Below are 12,746 nucleotides of genomic sequence, written 5' to 3' on the forward strand. Positions count from 1 at the left end.
AGGAATTGTGGTCAACAATGCTTAACTTTGTACTTTATTTGGCCTTAGTAACTTTTTTGAATTCGAATGTCACTTATGAGTCTTTTGTAGACTAAAAGACTGTCTGACGTAAATACAACATTTAATCCTAGTATCAATGATGAGTTTACTATAAAAAACCCAAATACAAAAAAAATAGTCAAGAAAAAAAATTAGTCAAAAACAGAGTCAAAAGCTACCAAAAAAAAAATTCAAACTCATAACTCGAAAATAAACTGACAACATGGCGAAATATCTAAATAAAAAAAAAGACAAACAAGAATATACTACATATTAAAGAGAAAACAAATAATACCATGTACAAGGGGGTACGCAGATCCTGCTCCACATATGGCACTCATCGTGTTACTTGTGTCAGTACAACCACAGTAATAAGTCATATTTGGTATGTCAAATTCGGGGAAACAAGGACAGGCTTGTGTATTCAATGATTGGAACATATCCTTCACCATCTATAAAACAGATACTCGAGATATCACTGGAATATCGCATCAATTGTAAATGGTTTTTATAAGCCCTTCCTTGATCCTAATAATAACAAAAATTGTGTAGAACTTTGTTAAATAATGAGATGTTGTATGATTGCCAATGAGACAACTCTCCACAAGAGACCAAATTATACAGACATTAACAGCTGTAGATTACTGTAAGGTCCATACCACATAGTCAGTTATAAAAGGTTTCATCAGTTATAATTTACATTAAATGTTAAAGAAAATTATTTAAAAGGTATTTTTTGGTGTTGTGTTTTTTGTGTGAATCTAGGTGGTTAGAGTATTCAACAAGTGTCACTATTGGATTGGAAAATTCTTACTCTTCCAGGCTATCCAAGTTTACACTTGATTTTTAGATGTGCTCTGTTTTGCTAAAATAATCTTTTTTTTCATGAAATTTTTATCATTCGTTAATTTTTTGTGATCTTTGTTCTTTTTCATTTTTGACTTTTGCTTGAAAATAAACTCATCATAGATACTAGGACTAAATTTAGTATATATGCCAGACGCGAGTTTCAACTACAAAAGACTCATCAGTGACACTCGAATCCAAAAAAGTTAAAATGGCCAAATAAAGTATGAAGTTGAAGAGCATTGAGGACCAAAATTCCTTAACGTTTTGCCAAATACAGCTAAGAAATTACCTTTACATTGTCTCGATTTTTCCTGATAAAATCTCAAGATCAATTCATCTGTCCCTGATACATATTTAAAAAGTTTTCTAAAAATGTTATGTGGTGGTGATACATATGTCCTACAACTTTTTTTTAAGATAAAACTACAGTATGTGGGTAATATCTATCAAATAGCTAGAAGCAGTGTGGGTTCATAAGTGGAACAGGATGAAGAGACACTTATAGATGTCGGCATCAGATGAGGGGTTTAAAGGGGGAATATATAACAGCAATAGTTCATTCATCACATAAGACAAAATTGTTGCAAAAAGAAAAACAAATAATATAACTTTAAAAATATACTTTATTAAGAAATTTTGATGTACGAAAAAGCAGTAACTACTTCCAAAATGTGTACAGCACAAAAACATGCTTAACAAGTCTGGCAAATATTACTGTTATATGTACAGTGGCAAGCAAATTTCACTCTAAATGTTGGTGAGAAAAATCCAAACCACTTGCTAGTACAGTACTGGAAACTTTTTACCAGAACAGAATTTACACCTTGCTTTCAACTTTAAACTCTCATCCATTAATTTACATAATGACATTCTTTCATGGGGAAAAAGTTCAATTTTTGTAATTAAAGATAAGCCTTTTACAAAAATAAATTAAATTTGAGAAAAAAAAATCTAAAATTTTATGACTTTGCAAGATATTAACAGATGGATAAAATGGAATTATGCTTCTTTCCAAATTAAAGACTCTAAAAGCTTAAATTTCAAAAAAAAATCATGAAGCTTCATAAATTGACATTTTCTTTCGTCGAATGTAAATAATTTCTTTTTTTCTTAAATTTCATTCTATAACCATTTTACTTTCACTTTCAAGTTTTCTGTACTTTCACTTTTGAAGTGTTTACAAAATTAGCTAATATCTACTTGGTAACAACTAACAGTTATAATATATTAAAAATCATCAAAATATGACATCTGCATAAATAATGTAAATGCTATGTAGTTAATGGCTTGCAAAATGCACAGCTGTTTTATGAAAACCTTGATTGCTGTGACCAGCCAATCAGAATCTTGACAGGAATCCCATGACATTGTATTTGTGACCAGCCAATCAGAATCATGACAAGAATCACATGACATTGTATTTGTGACCAGCCAATTAGTATCATGACAAAGATCATATGACATTCTATTTGTAATCAACCAATCAGTATCATGACGAGAATCACATGACATTGTATGCTTGCAAGTTTGTGGCAAATTGACTTTTGATAACATAATAACATTACTCCAAAACAACTTTCCAAGAGGCAAAAACTACATTTATCAAGATTTCTTTAAAATAAATAAAAATTGTATACATTCTTCATACATTTTCACTATTATCTACCATACACATATAATGCAAAAATATTATTATTCATAAACAAGAAAAATAAATAAAAAACATACAAATTCTTCTCAAATGAAGATGGACGGATTTCTTAATTAATGGATGGAACTTAACTCTCATGAAATAATAGTATCCAGGACTTCATTTAATTACCGGTACATACATATTATTGGTTTATTTGAATTCATCCAACAAGACACTGCTGTTTCTTGCGTTTTGAATTTCTTATTGTTTTCTGCATACTATTCTTTAATCTTTTAGCACCAATTTTCCAAATTTTTGTTTTTTTTATTAAATTCTTAAAATTCAAAGCACAGTAAAATTCTTAGAAAGTATCTTTTTGTACTTCATTTTAATGACATATTATAGTGAATATTCAAAAACCTTCTAAAATGAGTAATGTCCCTTAATTACAAGAATTATGTCCCTTTCTAAATGTTTGAAAATAGATGTCTGTTTAAAGCCAATAAAACAGCAATCAGCCAAATGAGACATTTCAAGGTCATGGAATCTTGAAGGACAAGTGAATTTTCTTTGTGGCAAGCTACAACTTACCAGGAGACAAAAGTAGGAATGTTACATCTGACAGTTTTTACAAATCAAAATACATAACATTATAATTCAAAAATAAATTAAGATAAAATCAGGTTTACAGAACAGAATTTTTTTAAACCCCAAACATATTTTCTAATTTTACAGATTCTACTGTATCTAAAATTAATATCACTGTAACCAAAAATTATCATTAATAATTTGCATATCTACAAATAAATAATAAAACACAGCACTGTACAGAAAAATATCACAGATTGATTAAAGAAAAACAATAAAAACCCTTCCCACAATTTGACATTTATTTTTAAAGAGAGACATTTTAACCCTCCTTTTTACTGAAAGGTCTTAAAACTTACTGAACAATATCATGCAGTAAAAAATTTACGTTCATATTGACTGAGTTGGACTAAATGACATGTGGGTCAAAAAAATAGTACAATGTACTTGTTTATATGATGATTAATAACAAAGTTGATATTTGCTGGAACTTTGGTTTTGACCGAAAGCAGAAAAGATTTTCATGGGCCGAAATTTTCTCAGTTTTATAACGAAATTTTATGCAAGTATCTTATCCAAAATTGGTGTTAAACAATCTATCACAGGGATGCCTTGTATGTTTGAAATTTGTGGAAGAAAAAAAATAACCTTTTTCTTATTTTGATGATTAATAGTTATCTAAATTTGCTGATATCATAAATTTGTTTTCTGACCAATGAAAACACAATACTTGCAATTTGAAAAATTCTGAGAAAATTTAATTTCCATGGAAACTCCAACTTTCATCGTATCACAGAACAGTCTGTTGATAAAATGCTTATTGGCAGTGGGTATATAATATTGTAGCCATGGAAACCCCTAGCATCAATTTTTCTACGTATCCCATGGCAACCAGATCTATAAGTCAATATCACATTTGTTGCTATGTAAATTGTTTAAAACCTAAATAATTAGTTATAAAATTTGGATCAAAGCACATCATTTCCTAAACTCTTCAAGGATGTGTCAATGTCATCAAGGTAGCTGCTTCGTTCAGGTGATCGACTACGATGTGCAGAATAACCCAGGTAGGAAGTATTGGGACTACGATATCTGAAAAATAAATTTAAATTTATATAAAACAAAATGAAATCTTTTCATTTTTTATATATACTGTGGATTCATTTATTTTCGTGGGAATCAATTTTGTGGATCGAGTAAAACTTGCATATTCAAGGATATTTGATTTCGTCGTTTTCCCCACTTCTGCATACAAAGCCTACAAAAATTTGTCATACGTTGAAAATTTTAATTCGTTGTTCACTTGTGCCCATGAAATTCACGAAGATTGGTATCCAACGACTAATAATGAATCCACAGTACTGAGATGTGAATAAATTAAACTCTAAATTGATAATTACTTCAACATATTAGAAATAATAATAAAAATTCAACCAAATAGATCTTGCACAGACACTGGTTTAAGGCAAAAAAAATCCAACCCAAAACATTTATTTAAATCATGAGCTATTGCATAGAATAAACAATGAAAAGCTTAAAACTTCTACCTAAATAGCAAAATGCCCTTTTATATATTGATACTCAACGACAATTTCAAGCAATATTCAACACTGAAATCTAATTGGGACTTTACATCTCATAATTTCATATAACATTAGTGTTATACCATCATTTTCTAAATAAATTGTGTTTTATTTCAATTTTCTATTCTTATAATACATATCATGCATATTTGCATATGTACCTAAAAACCTTTACTTTGTTTAATAACTAAAGAATATAAGTACATGCTATTGATTCAAGTTGTTTTTTTAAACATATAGAACTGCATAAAAATATAGATGTGAATAAAAAATATATATGTGATTTTTTTGGCAGAACAAACAGCACTTTCAACTGATATAAACAAAGGGAGATAATTAAGTTACGAGAACACAAGGGAGACAATTCAACAAATACTGAAAATCTTCAGCTTGAAATGTTAGTAAAATCTGAATAATTTCAAAATATAACTGAATACTATACAAATCTAACAATGCAAAAATACATATCACTAATAATTAATTGAGAATATCATTCTGGGTAATTCATAGCACCCATACTTACAGTGGAAAATAAAAATTACTCTCTGCAGTTGAAAAATAAGAAGATTTAAGATATATGAAATTTTGGAAAAATCTTCTCAAAAAACAGAAATAATCTTTATATTTTGGTCCAAAATCAGATAATGTTTTATGTTTGTTGTTTTTTTTTTTATTCAAATGTTTACATTTTGTTATGTTTGTCCCTTATAAAGCTTACTATATTATATATGTATAAAAAACAATGAGGAAAAGATTAAAAAAAAACCCACATCTATGAAATATGAAATTAAATTTTAAACATAATCATGAGATTTATAGAAATTTAGGTGCTATTACTAAAATGTATATGGAGGGTAGGAAGGGAAGTTAAATTATTGAATGTGGGTCATGGGTCTTTTTTCATTAATCTTCCATTACAATTATGCAAAATTATCTAAAGAAGTGGTTCTTGTTTGTAGGGATATTTTGTAAGTCCCTTCCCACCTCCCACATACATTTTAATATAATAGTACTATCAGACTACACAATAATTTCTTTGTCATTTGATCTCTTGTGAAGAATTGTCCTAATTGCAATCATACCACATCTTTTTATTTTCAATATATATATATATATATAATTAAAACTAAAATGAATTCGAGTAAAAAAAATTATCTATACCTTGCAGGACTTGGTGACCTAGATCTTGACCTTGACCTAGTTCTGCTGGTGGTAGTTGTTTTCAATGTTCGATGATAACTGTAGGAGGAGCCTCCAGCACTGGTGGAAAAGTCCATTGTTGGAATGGGTGGATTAAATCCATGGCGTTTTAATTCCTGGCATGCTCTCTCTCTGTAAGAAAAATAGGACAATAAAGTTCACAACAAATATCAAAGGGTACTAAACAGATATATTGGTAATATATCTGTAAATTTAGAAATTATTGAGTGCATTTTTATTGCGATTTTGTCATTATAGACTAATATGCAATTAATATCAATCTATCAAAAAACTTGATTTGTAACTCTTTATATAAAAGTTAATTCCCACACCTTTCAAACTTTTCACTTGTAAGATTTCTTCTCAGTCTTTCAACATCTCCCTCCAGTTCAACATTTCTTGTCCTCAATGAAGCTATCTCTCTACCCTGGCTTTGTCTGAAATCAAAAAAAATTAATGTTACAAATATTCTTTTTGTTGATCCAGTAACTTAAAAAAACATACTTTATTTTGAAAAAGCTATTTGTAATGATTTCTATTCCAACAAAATTAGCGAAGTTAATGGATAAAATAAAATAAATGAAAAATAATTTGTTAGCATTATAAATCCTTGCAAATATTTGTTAATTTGGTTTTTAAATAAACAAATGAATATATATATTTATTCGTTTTTCTACAACTTACATTTTACTTTCGTTAAGAGACAATCTATCCTTGAGCATCTGTATCTCGGCACTCTTCTCCTGTTGATTTAACTGTGTCTGGAACTCCTTCTCACGGTTATTCTGTAGAAGCCCTTCTAAGCTCTTTAAGTTGGTTCTCTCAGCTGATACCTGACTCTTCAGTAGGTCTGTTTCCTGTCTCATATCGTCTACTAAGTTTTGTAACTGTAAACATGGTAAAAGGAAAAGTAATTATGGATGTACTTAGGTGAGGCTTTGAAATTGGTGTAAAATTTTCGGACTTCTTCATGTTTTTTCATACAAAATAAGGTAAAATATTTGGCCCCATAACACCCATTTATTTTTTCATACAAGACTAAATAGCTCATGAAAGATCATTTACCAAATCTTTAGAAGATTCTTAATTTTCTTTCTTATGTTTTGGAACCCAAATAAAACCAATGCAAACATAAGGTAAAAGTTGGAGTCTTTTTTTATTTTTAGCTTATTTTTATCCTTAATGAATGCTCTACCAGATTATAGAATCAATTTTAAATTCTTGATTTATTAATTCTCAACTAAGTACATCCTTATCAATGAAATTAGAAGAATTTTATAAATAAACTCATCATAGATACCAGGACTAAATTTTGTATATACACCAGATGCCGGTTTCGTCTACAAGAGACTCATCAGTGACGCTCGAATCCAAAAAAGTTAAAAAGGCCAAATAAAGTACCAAGTTGAATGGTGTATCTACTGTTAATTCATAAATATACTATTGCAAATGATGCGGCAGGGTGAGTATTGCAATCATGGGAATATTTATTTTGATATCTTATATCTAAATCTGTATGTAGATTTTACTAAAATCTCATTAATGAAATTCACATTTTGTTCCCTCTTTCCAAATTGCAATAATAAATGCACTTAATAGTTTGTAAATTTACAATAAGTGTGTTTGTGTCATAAATATACATTTTGAAAGAAAAAAAAACACATTTTAACTTCAAAACTTTCTCATTATCTTTTGAAACCAGATATTTTATGAAATTTAGTTTTAAAGAATAAGAATGGAAACTTTTTAACATTTGTAGTGAGTCATCTAAGAAGTATTTTCATCAAAAAATGTATGCAGAATCATACAAAGAATCATGAGGATTTCGGAATGTCTCTGCCTACCCTTCAACTTAAGCAGTTTTCATTCTTTTCTGTAATAATTAAAGGTTGACAGGTTAAATTGAATAGTATACTCTTTTGTAGAATAATTATTCAGCGCAATTGCAACAGGCTCATAGGGGCCTTTTATAGCTGACTATATGCGGGTATGGGCTTTGATCATTGTTGAAGGCCGTACGGTGACCTATAATTGTTAATGTTTGTGTCAATTTGGTCTTTTGTGGATAGTTGTCTCATTGGCAATCATACCACATCTTCTTTTTTATATCATGGTATATAAACTTTTACTTTAAATAGCACAATACAAGTGCATTATCAAATACTATTGAACTTGAAAATTGCAGAAGCTGATTCTGTGGAGACACAATCTTTCCGCTTTTTTCACTGAAACCTAACTCACCTGTTCTCTATCTAATGAAGCAGACGTTAACTGTCTCTGTAATGACTCTTTACTGCCCTCTAACTTGGCACAAAGTTCTCTCACTGCTGTCAGATCTATAAGTAAGTTCTGTTTTTCTTCCTCCACTATTCGGAGGTTCTCCTCTAAATTGCCAACAGATCTTGTAAGGTTGGACACTTGGAGCTCATAGGCCTGTTGAGCATTCAAATGCTAAAATAAAAAAAATATATATTAAATTAATATTTAAAGTTATAAACTTTTAAACAAACTGCTCACTTCAAGACAACTTTTTTCTGTACAACTTCAAAGTTTACTCAAAGGAGCTAATAAAGGTATCTAATTTGAGCATATGATTTTTATTAAGAGGAGAGCCCAGAAATTCCATTTCCACTGTATCTTAGTTTTGTAAGTTGATAATGAGGACAAAATATCATGATGCAGATATTTAATAGATAAAATATAGAAATAATATTTATTTGGTTGCCAAAACTTTAAGGAATGCGGTTGTAATAAAAAAAAAAAAAAAAAAAAAAGAACCAGAGCTCTGCAAAATTCATGAAAAATAATGTTTTTGTAAAAAAAAAATGGTTATACATGTATATGTCCATGAAAATGATGATAATAATTCTATAAAAACATGTGCTTTGAAATGGCTTATCAATACATAACATCATTATAGCATCAAAATTAAATAAATGATAAGAAAAATAATGCTATTTTTTTCTCATGCATACAATGAATAAGCTTAACTAAAAATATGAAAAGTATGAATATGGAAAATAAACCATGATCTATAGGTACAACAGTGGAACAGTATGGACTGCATTCAACTTTCTATTTTAAAAATGCAAATTTTGAATTATTATTGCTGAACTTTTTAGGAATGGATTCTATTATTTTGTCTTGACACATTCTTAAATGGACTACAAAATTGTTGGAATGAAATTTTAATTGAAATAACTCAAGTCCCACTGTTGCAAATATCTTTCTGTACAACAGCAAAAGATAAAGTTATCCTAATTCTAGTTATTTATACATTTTAGCCTCAGACTGTAACCAAACTATGAAAAATCTATTTTTTTCAAGCTTTTTAAGATACTTTTGACAAACATTAATTTTCCATTTTGTTTTTACAGATTTTTCTAAAGATTTTGATATTAAATAATGGAAAGCAATGCATATGATCATTTTAAATAAAATAACATTTTTCTTAAAATGAATTTTCCTTTGCTGTTGGATAAAATAAAATAAAATGAATAATTCAAATGGCCAACATCATACCTTGGAGGTGGAATCATTCTGCAGTGGGTCCTGTAACAAAATTGAAGTTACCTCCCTTTAATCATTAGGTCTGGTACATTTTATGAAATGCAAATCTTCCCTAAAGAAGGATAACTAAACCTGTAATGATTTCACCTACCAAAGTACAAAAACTATGATGGATGTTTTTCATCAACAATTTTCAAAATAATAGTCCTTTATGGATGAAATGAAAATAAGGCCAAACAAAAATATATGTGTGGTTCCAGTTATGTCCTGAAGAAAAAACAGGTCAATAGGTAGGTTTTTTGATGGGTCCTCAAAATCCGGCACAATTTTTTTTTAATGATTTCAGCTCTAGTATTATACACATCCTAGAAATTAAAACAAGAATATGTCCCAAGTACACAGATACCCCATCAGCACTATGATTTTCTATGTTCAGTGGACCTTGAAAATGGGGGATAATCTATAATTTGGCATTAAAATTAGAAAGATCATATCATAGGTAACTTGTGTACTAAGTTTCAAGATGATTGGACTTCAACTTCATCAAGAACTTCCTCAACCAAAACTTTAACCTGAAGCGGGACAAACTGATGAATGGAAGGAGGAACGAACGAACAGACGGACAGACCAGAAAACATAATGCCTCTAAATGGGGCATAAAAAATAGATCTATGTTAGAACAGGTAACTAGGACCACACATATATTTTCTTTGGCCTAAAACAGAAATTAAAAAAATTTATAATCCTTCATCATGTACATAAAAACACTACCTCTTGAATTTCTCTTTCTAAGTTGTCAATTTTGTCTCTGTTTCTTCTGATCTCTGAGTCTTTGGTCATCAGTTCCAGCCTCAGATTGGAGCCTTCACTCTCCAACTGATGTGATGAGGTTTGGTATTGTTCAGCTTCCACTGATAAGGCTCTATACTGCTCCAGCAGGTCAGATCGTTCTGATTCCTAACAATATAACAACAAAAATATAAATATTGATGAAATTTCTTATTTTACAAAAAAATATTTGCTTCTTTGATATTTCCAGATTTTATTTCTTAAATTTTAAGGATAATTTCAAAGATAACAAAACAGACTCATAGATTGTTTCGATGCGCTGATGGCTCTTTTTGGTCTTGTGTTGTTGTCTGCTTTATGGTCAGGTTGTTATCTCTTTGACACGATCACGGTTATCATTTTCTATTCTTATAGTTGAAAATAAATTTGACACACAATGATTTATTTAAGTGTGATAAAGGAATAATTCTAACTGTTATATATTTTTGTTCTTCATCTCAAAGTACATTTGAGGCCTTCAACACTCAGCCAAGCCCAACATCAAACTGTTACTTGGAGATGGCCGCAGATCGCTATCACAATTTTCAAGATTTTTTAGCCTGGTACCTTTCTATTTAACAAATCTTCAGTCCTCTTCACTTCAGTCATATAATCCTGTACTTGAGATTTCAACTGTTCCCTGTCATCTAAAGCATCTTGTAACTCTTGATTTAATTTCTACAAAATAAAATATAAATAGATTAAAAACATTTCCAATAAAACAAACATTTTTTCTTTTCTGTATATTTGTATTATTCATTATATAATTAAAACTCACAGACCTTAATAATTATTTTTTAACACTATTTCCTTCTCATTTGTGTGTATATATAATCTTATATATACAAACATTAATATTGTATTATCTTTTTTTATATCTTCAAAAAGATAAGAAAAATTAAGAAATGTTATTTATGATGGGTTGATAAAGTTGCCTTTTTGTCTAGTTTTTGCTTCATTGTTTTTTTTTAAGAAGTATTTTCATCAAATGCTTTACATTTGTCATTTCCGGACCTTTATAGCCGACTATGCGATATGAGCTTTGCTTATTGTTGGGGACTGTACATTGATCTATAGTTGTTATTTTTTTGTCATTTGGTCTCATTGGCAATCATACCACATCTTCCTTTTTATACTTAAATAAGCTGAAAGACATCCAAAATTGTCCAAACAAATTTTGAATCGTGTGTTTGCCTATTAAACATTAATGAAAAATCCCAATACCTGATTTTCTCTTGTCATTACAGCCAAGTCATCTTGAAGCCGTCTATTCTCTCTGAGAGCAATGTCTTTACTACGACTTGTCTCACTCAGATCTTCAGTAGTGCTATCAAACTGTCTGTGTAAACTCTTAATCTCTCTATCCTTCAGACCTAAGTTATCACCAGCATGCCTGGAAAAATAATAAAGCAAATTGTTAAAGATATTATGTACATGGTTATGGTTATATCTCAAATATTTACTGAAAGCATTTGTTATGACTTTTCCATTAAAAGATGAATGGTACTTGTGATAGAAAATTTTAAAATTGATAACATATTTTGATGGATATTGGTTTTTCTCCATGGTTTTACAGTTCTATAGAAAAGCTGCATTTTGTTGAATATTTAATAAATACACAATGGTTTTTTTTATGAATTTATTTTTTGTTTGGCATCCGATTGTCATGTAACTGTCTCAATATTTAAAACAAAATACTGTGATAAAATAATTAAATGATGTTTGCTTAGTAACCAGCTATCAGTCTGAGTTGTCTTAAACTTACAAGTGGAAGTATTTAGATTCATTTGTGGCTTGCCCTGAGTTCTTCAAAATACTTTTTTTTTTATGGAACTCTGAATTTGCCTCATTTATTAATCCAATAGCATTTTCAATTTCTTTCCATGATTTACTTACTCTAGCTGAGCTTCCAGTTCATTGACTCGGATCTTCAAATCACTCATAAGTTTTTCCTGAAATGACAAATTAAGTTATCAAATATTAAAACCATATTATACATGATATCAAAATAAGCCGTTTCGGAATCTAAAGGACTTTAGGTAATTTCATTGTTCGTACACCACAATGAAAATATCATCACGTCATTTGTTGAATTACCATTGTTGACAACGTTTTGAACCAATCACAACGTTTTGGTGTACATTTTTAAAAATATTACCCATAATGCATTACATTCTGAAACGGCAAATTGCTTCATCATGTGTGATAGCTGAGTCAAACCAAAGGCTAGATTTAAAATTTGAATGAACACAATATTTTGTAGCCTTAAAAAAAGACTGGTAAGCAAGACAGGAGCCTGTAGTGTTTGGCATTTTTTGTTGTGTTACGTATTTGTTTTTAGTTCATTTTTTTGTTCATAAATTAGGCTGTTGGGTTTCTCCGTTGAATTATTTTACCTTGGTCATTTAGGGGCCTTTTATAGCTGAATATGCTGTATGGGCTTTGCTCATTTTTGAAGGCTGTAAGATGACCTATAGTTGTTAATTTCTGTGCCATTTGGTCTCTTATCTTGTAGA

General features: G+C 29.6%; 1 protein-coding gene across 3 annotated transcripts in view; it reads right to left on the reverse strand.

Annotated features, from left to right (window-relative positions):
• Positions 1-1,493: 1,493 nt before the first annotated feature.
• LOC134696344 (centrosomal protein of 135 kDa-like) overlaps positions 1,494-12,746 on the reverse strand; it is a 42,895-nt gene continuing 31,642 nt past the window's right edge. For 2 of the 3 annotated variants that reach the window (XM_063558070.1, XM_063558073.1), the window contains 9 exons: positions 12,127-12,182; positions 11,455-11,623; positions 10,798-10,908; positions 10,174-10,359; positions 8,134-8,343; positions 6,577-6,779; positions 6,225-6,329; positions 5,854-6,024; positions 1,494-4,201 (listed from right to left, as the gene is read on the reverse strand). In XM_063558070.1, the coding sequence (XP_063414140.1) occupies positions 4,078-4,201; positions 5,854-6,024; positions 6,225-6,329; positions 6,577-6,779; positions 8,134-8,343; positions 10,174-10,359; positions 10,798-10,908; positions 11,455-11,623; positions 12,127-12,182 (1,335 nt within the window). In that variant the 3' untranslated portion in view covers positions 1,494-4,077. Of the gene's footprint in view, positions 4,202-5,215; positions 5,238-5,853; positions 6,025-6,224; positions 6,330-6,576; positions 6,780-8,133; positions 8,344-10,173; positions 10,360-10,797; positions 10,909-11,454; positions 11,624-12,126; positions 12,183-12,746 lie in introns of all 3 variants that reach the window. The other variant, XM_063558072.1, reaches the window with a different exon arrangement.

Source organism: Mytilus trossulus, chromosome 14 (assembly GCF_036588685.1).
Source record: "Mytilus trossulus isolate FHL-02 chromosome 14, PNRI_Mtr1.1.1.hap1, whole genome shotgun sequence".
Lineage (NCBI taxonomy): Eukaryota > Metazoa > Mollusca > Bivalvia > Mytilida > Mytilidae > Mytilus > Mytilus trossulus.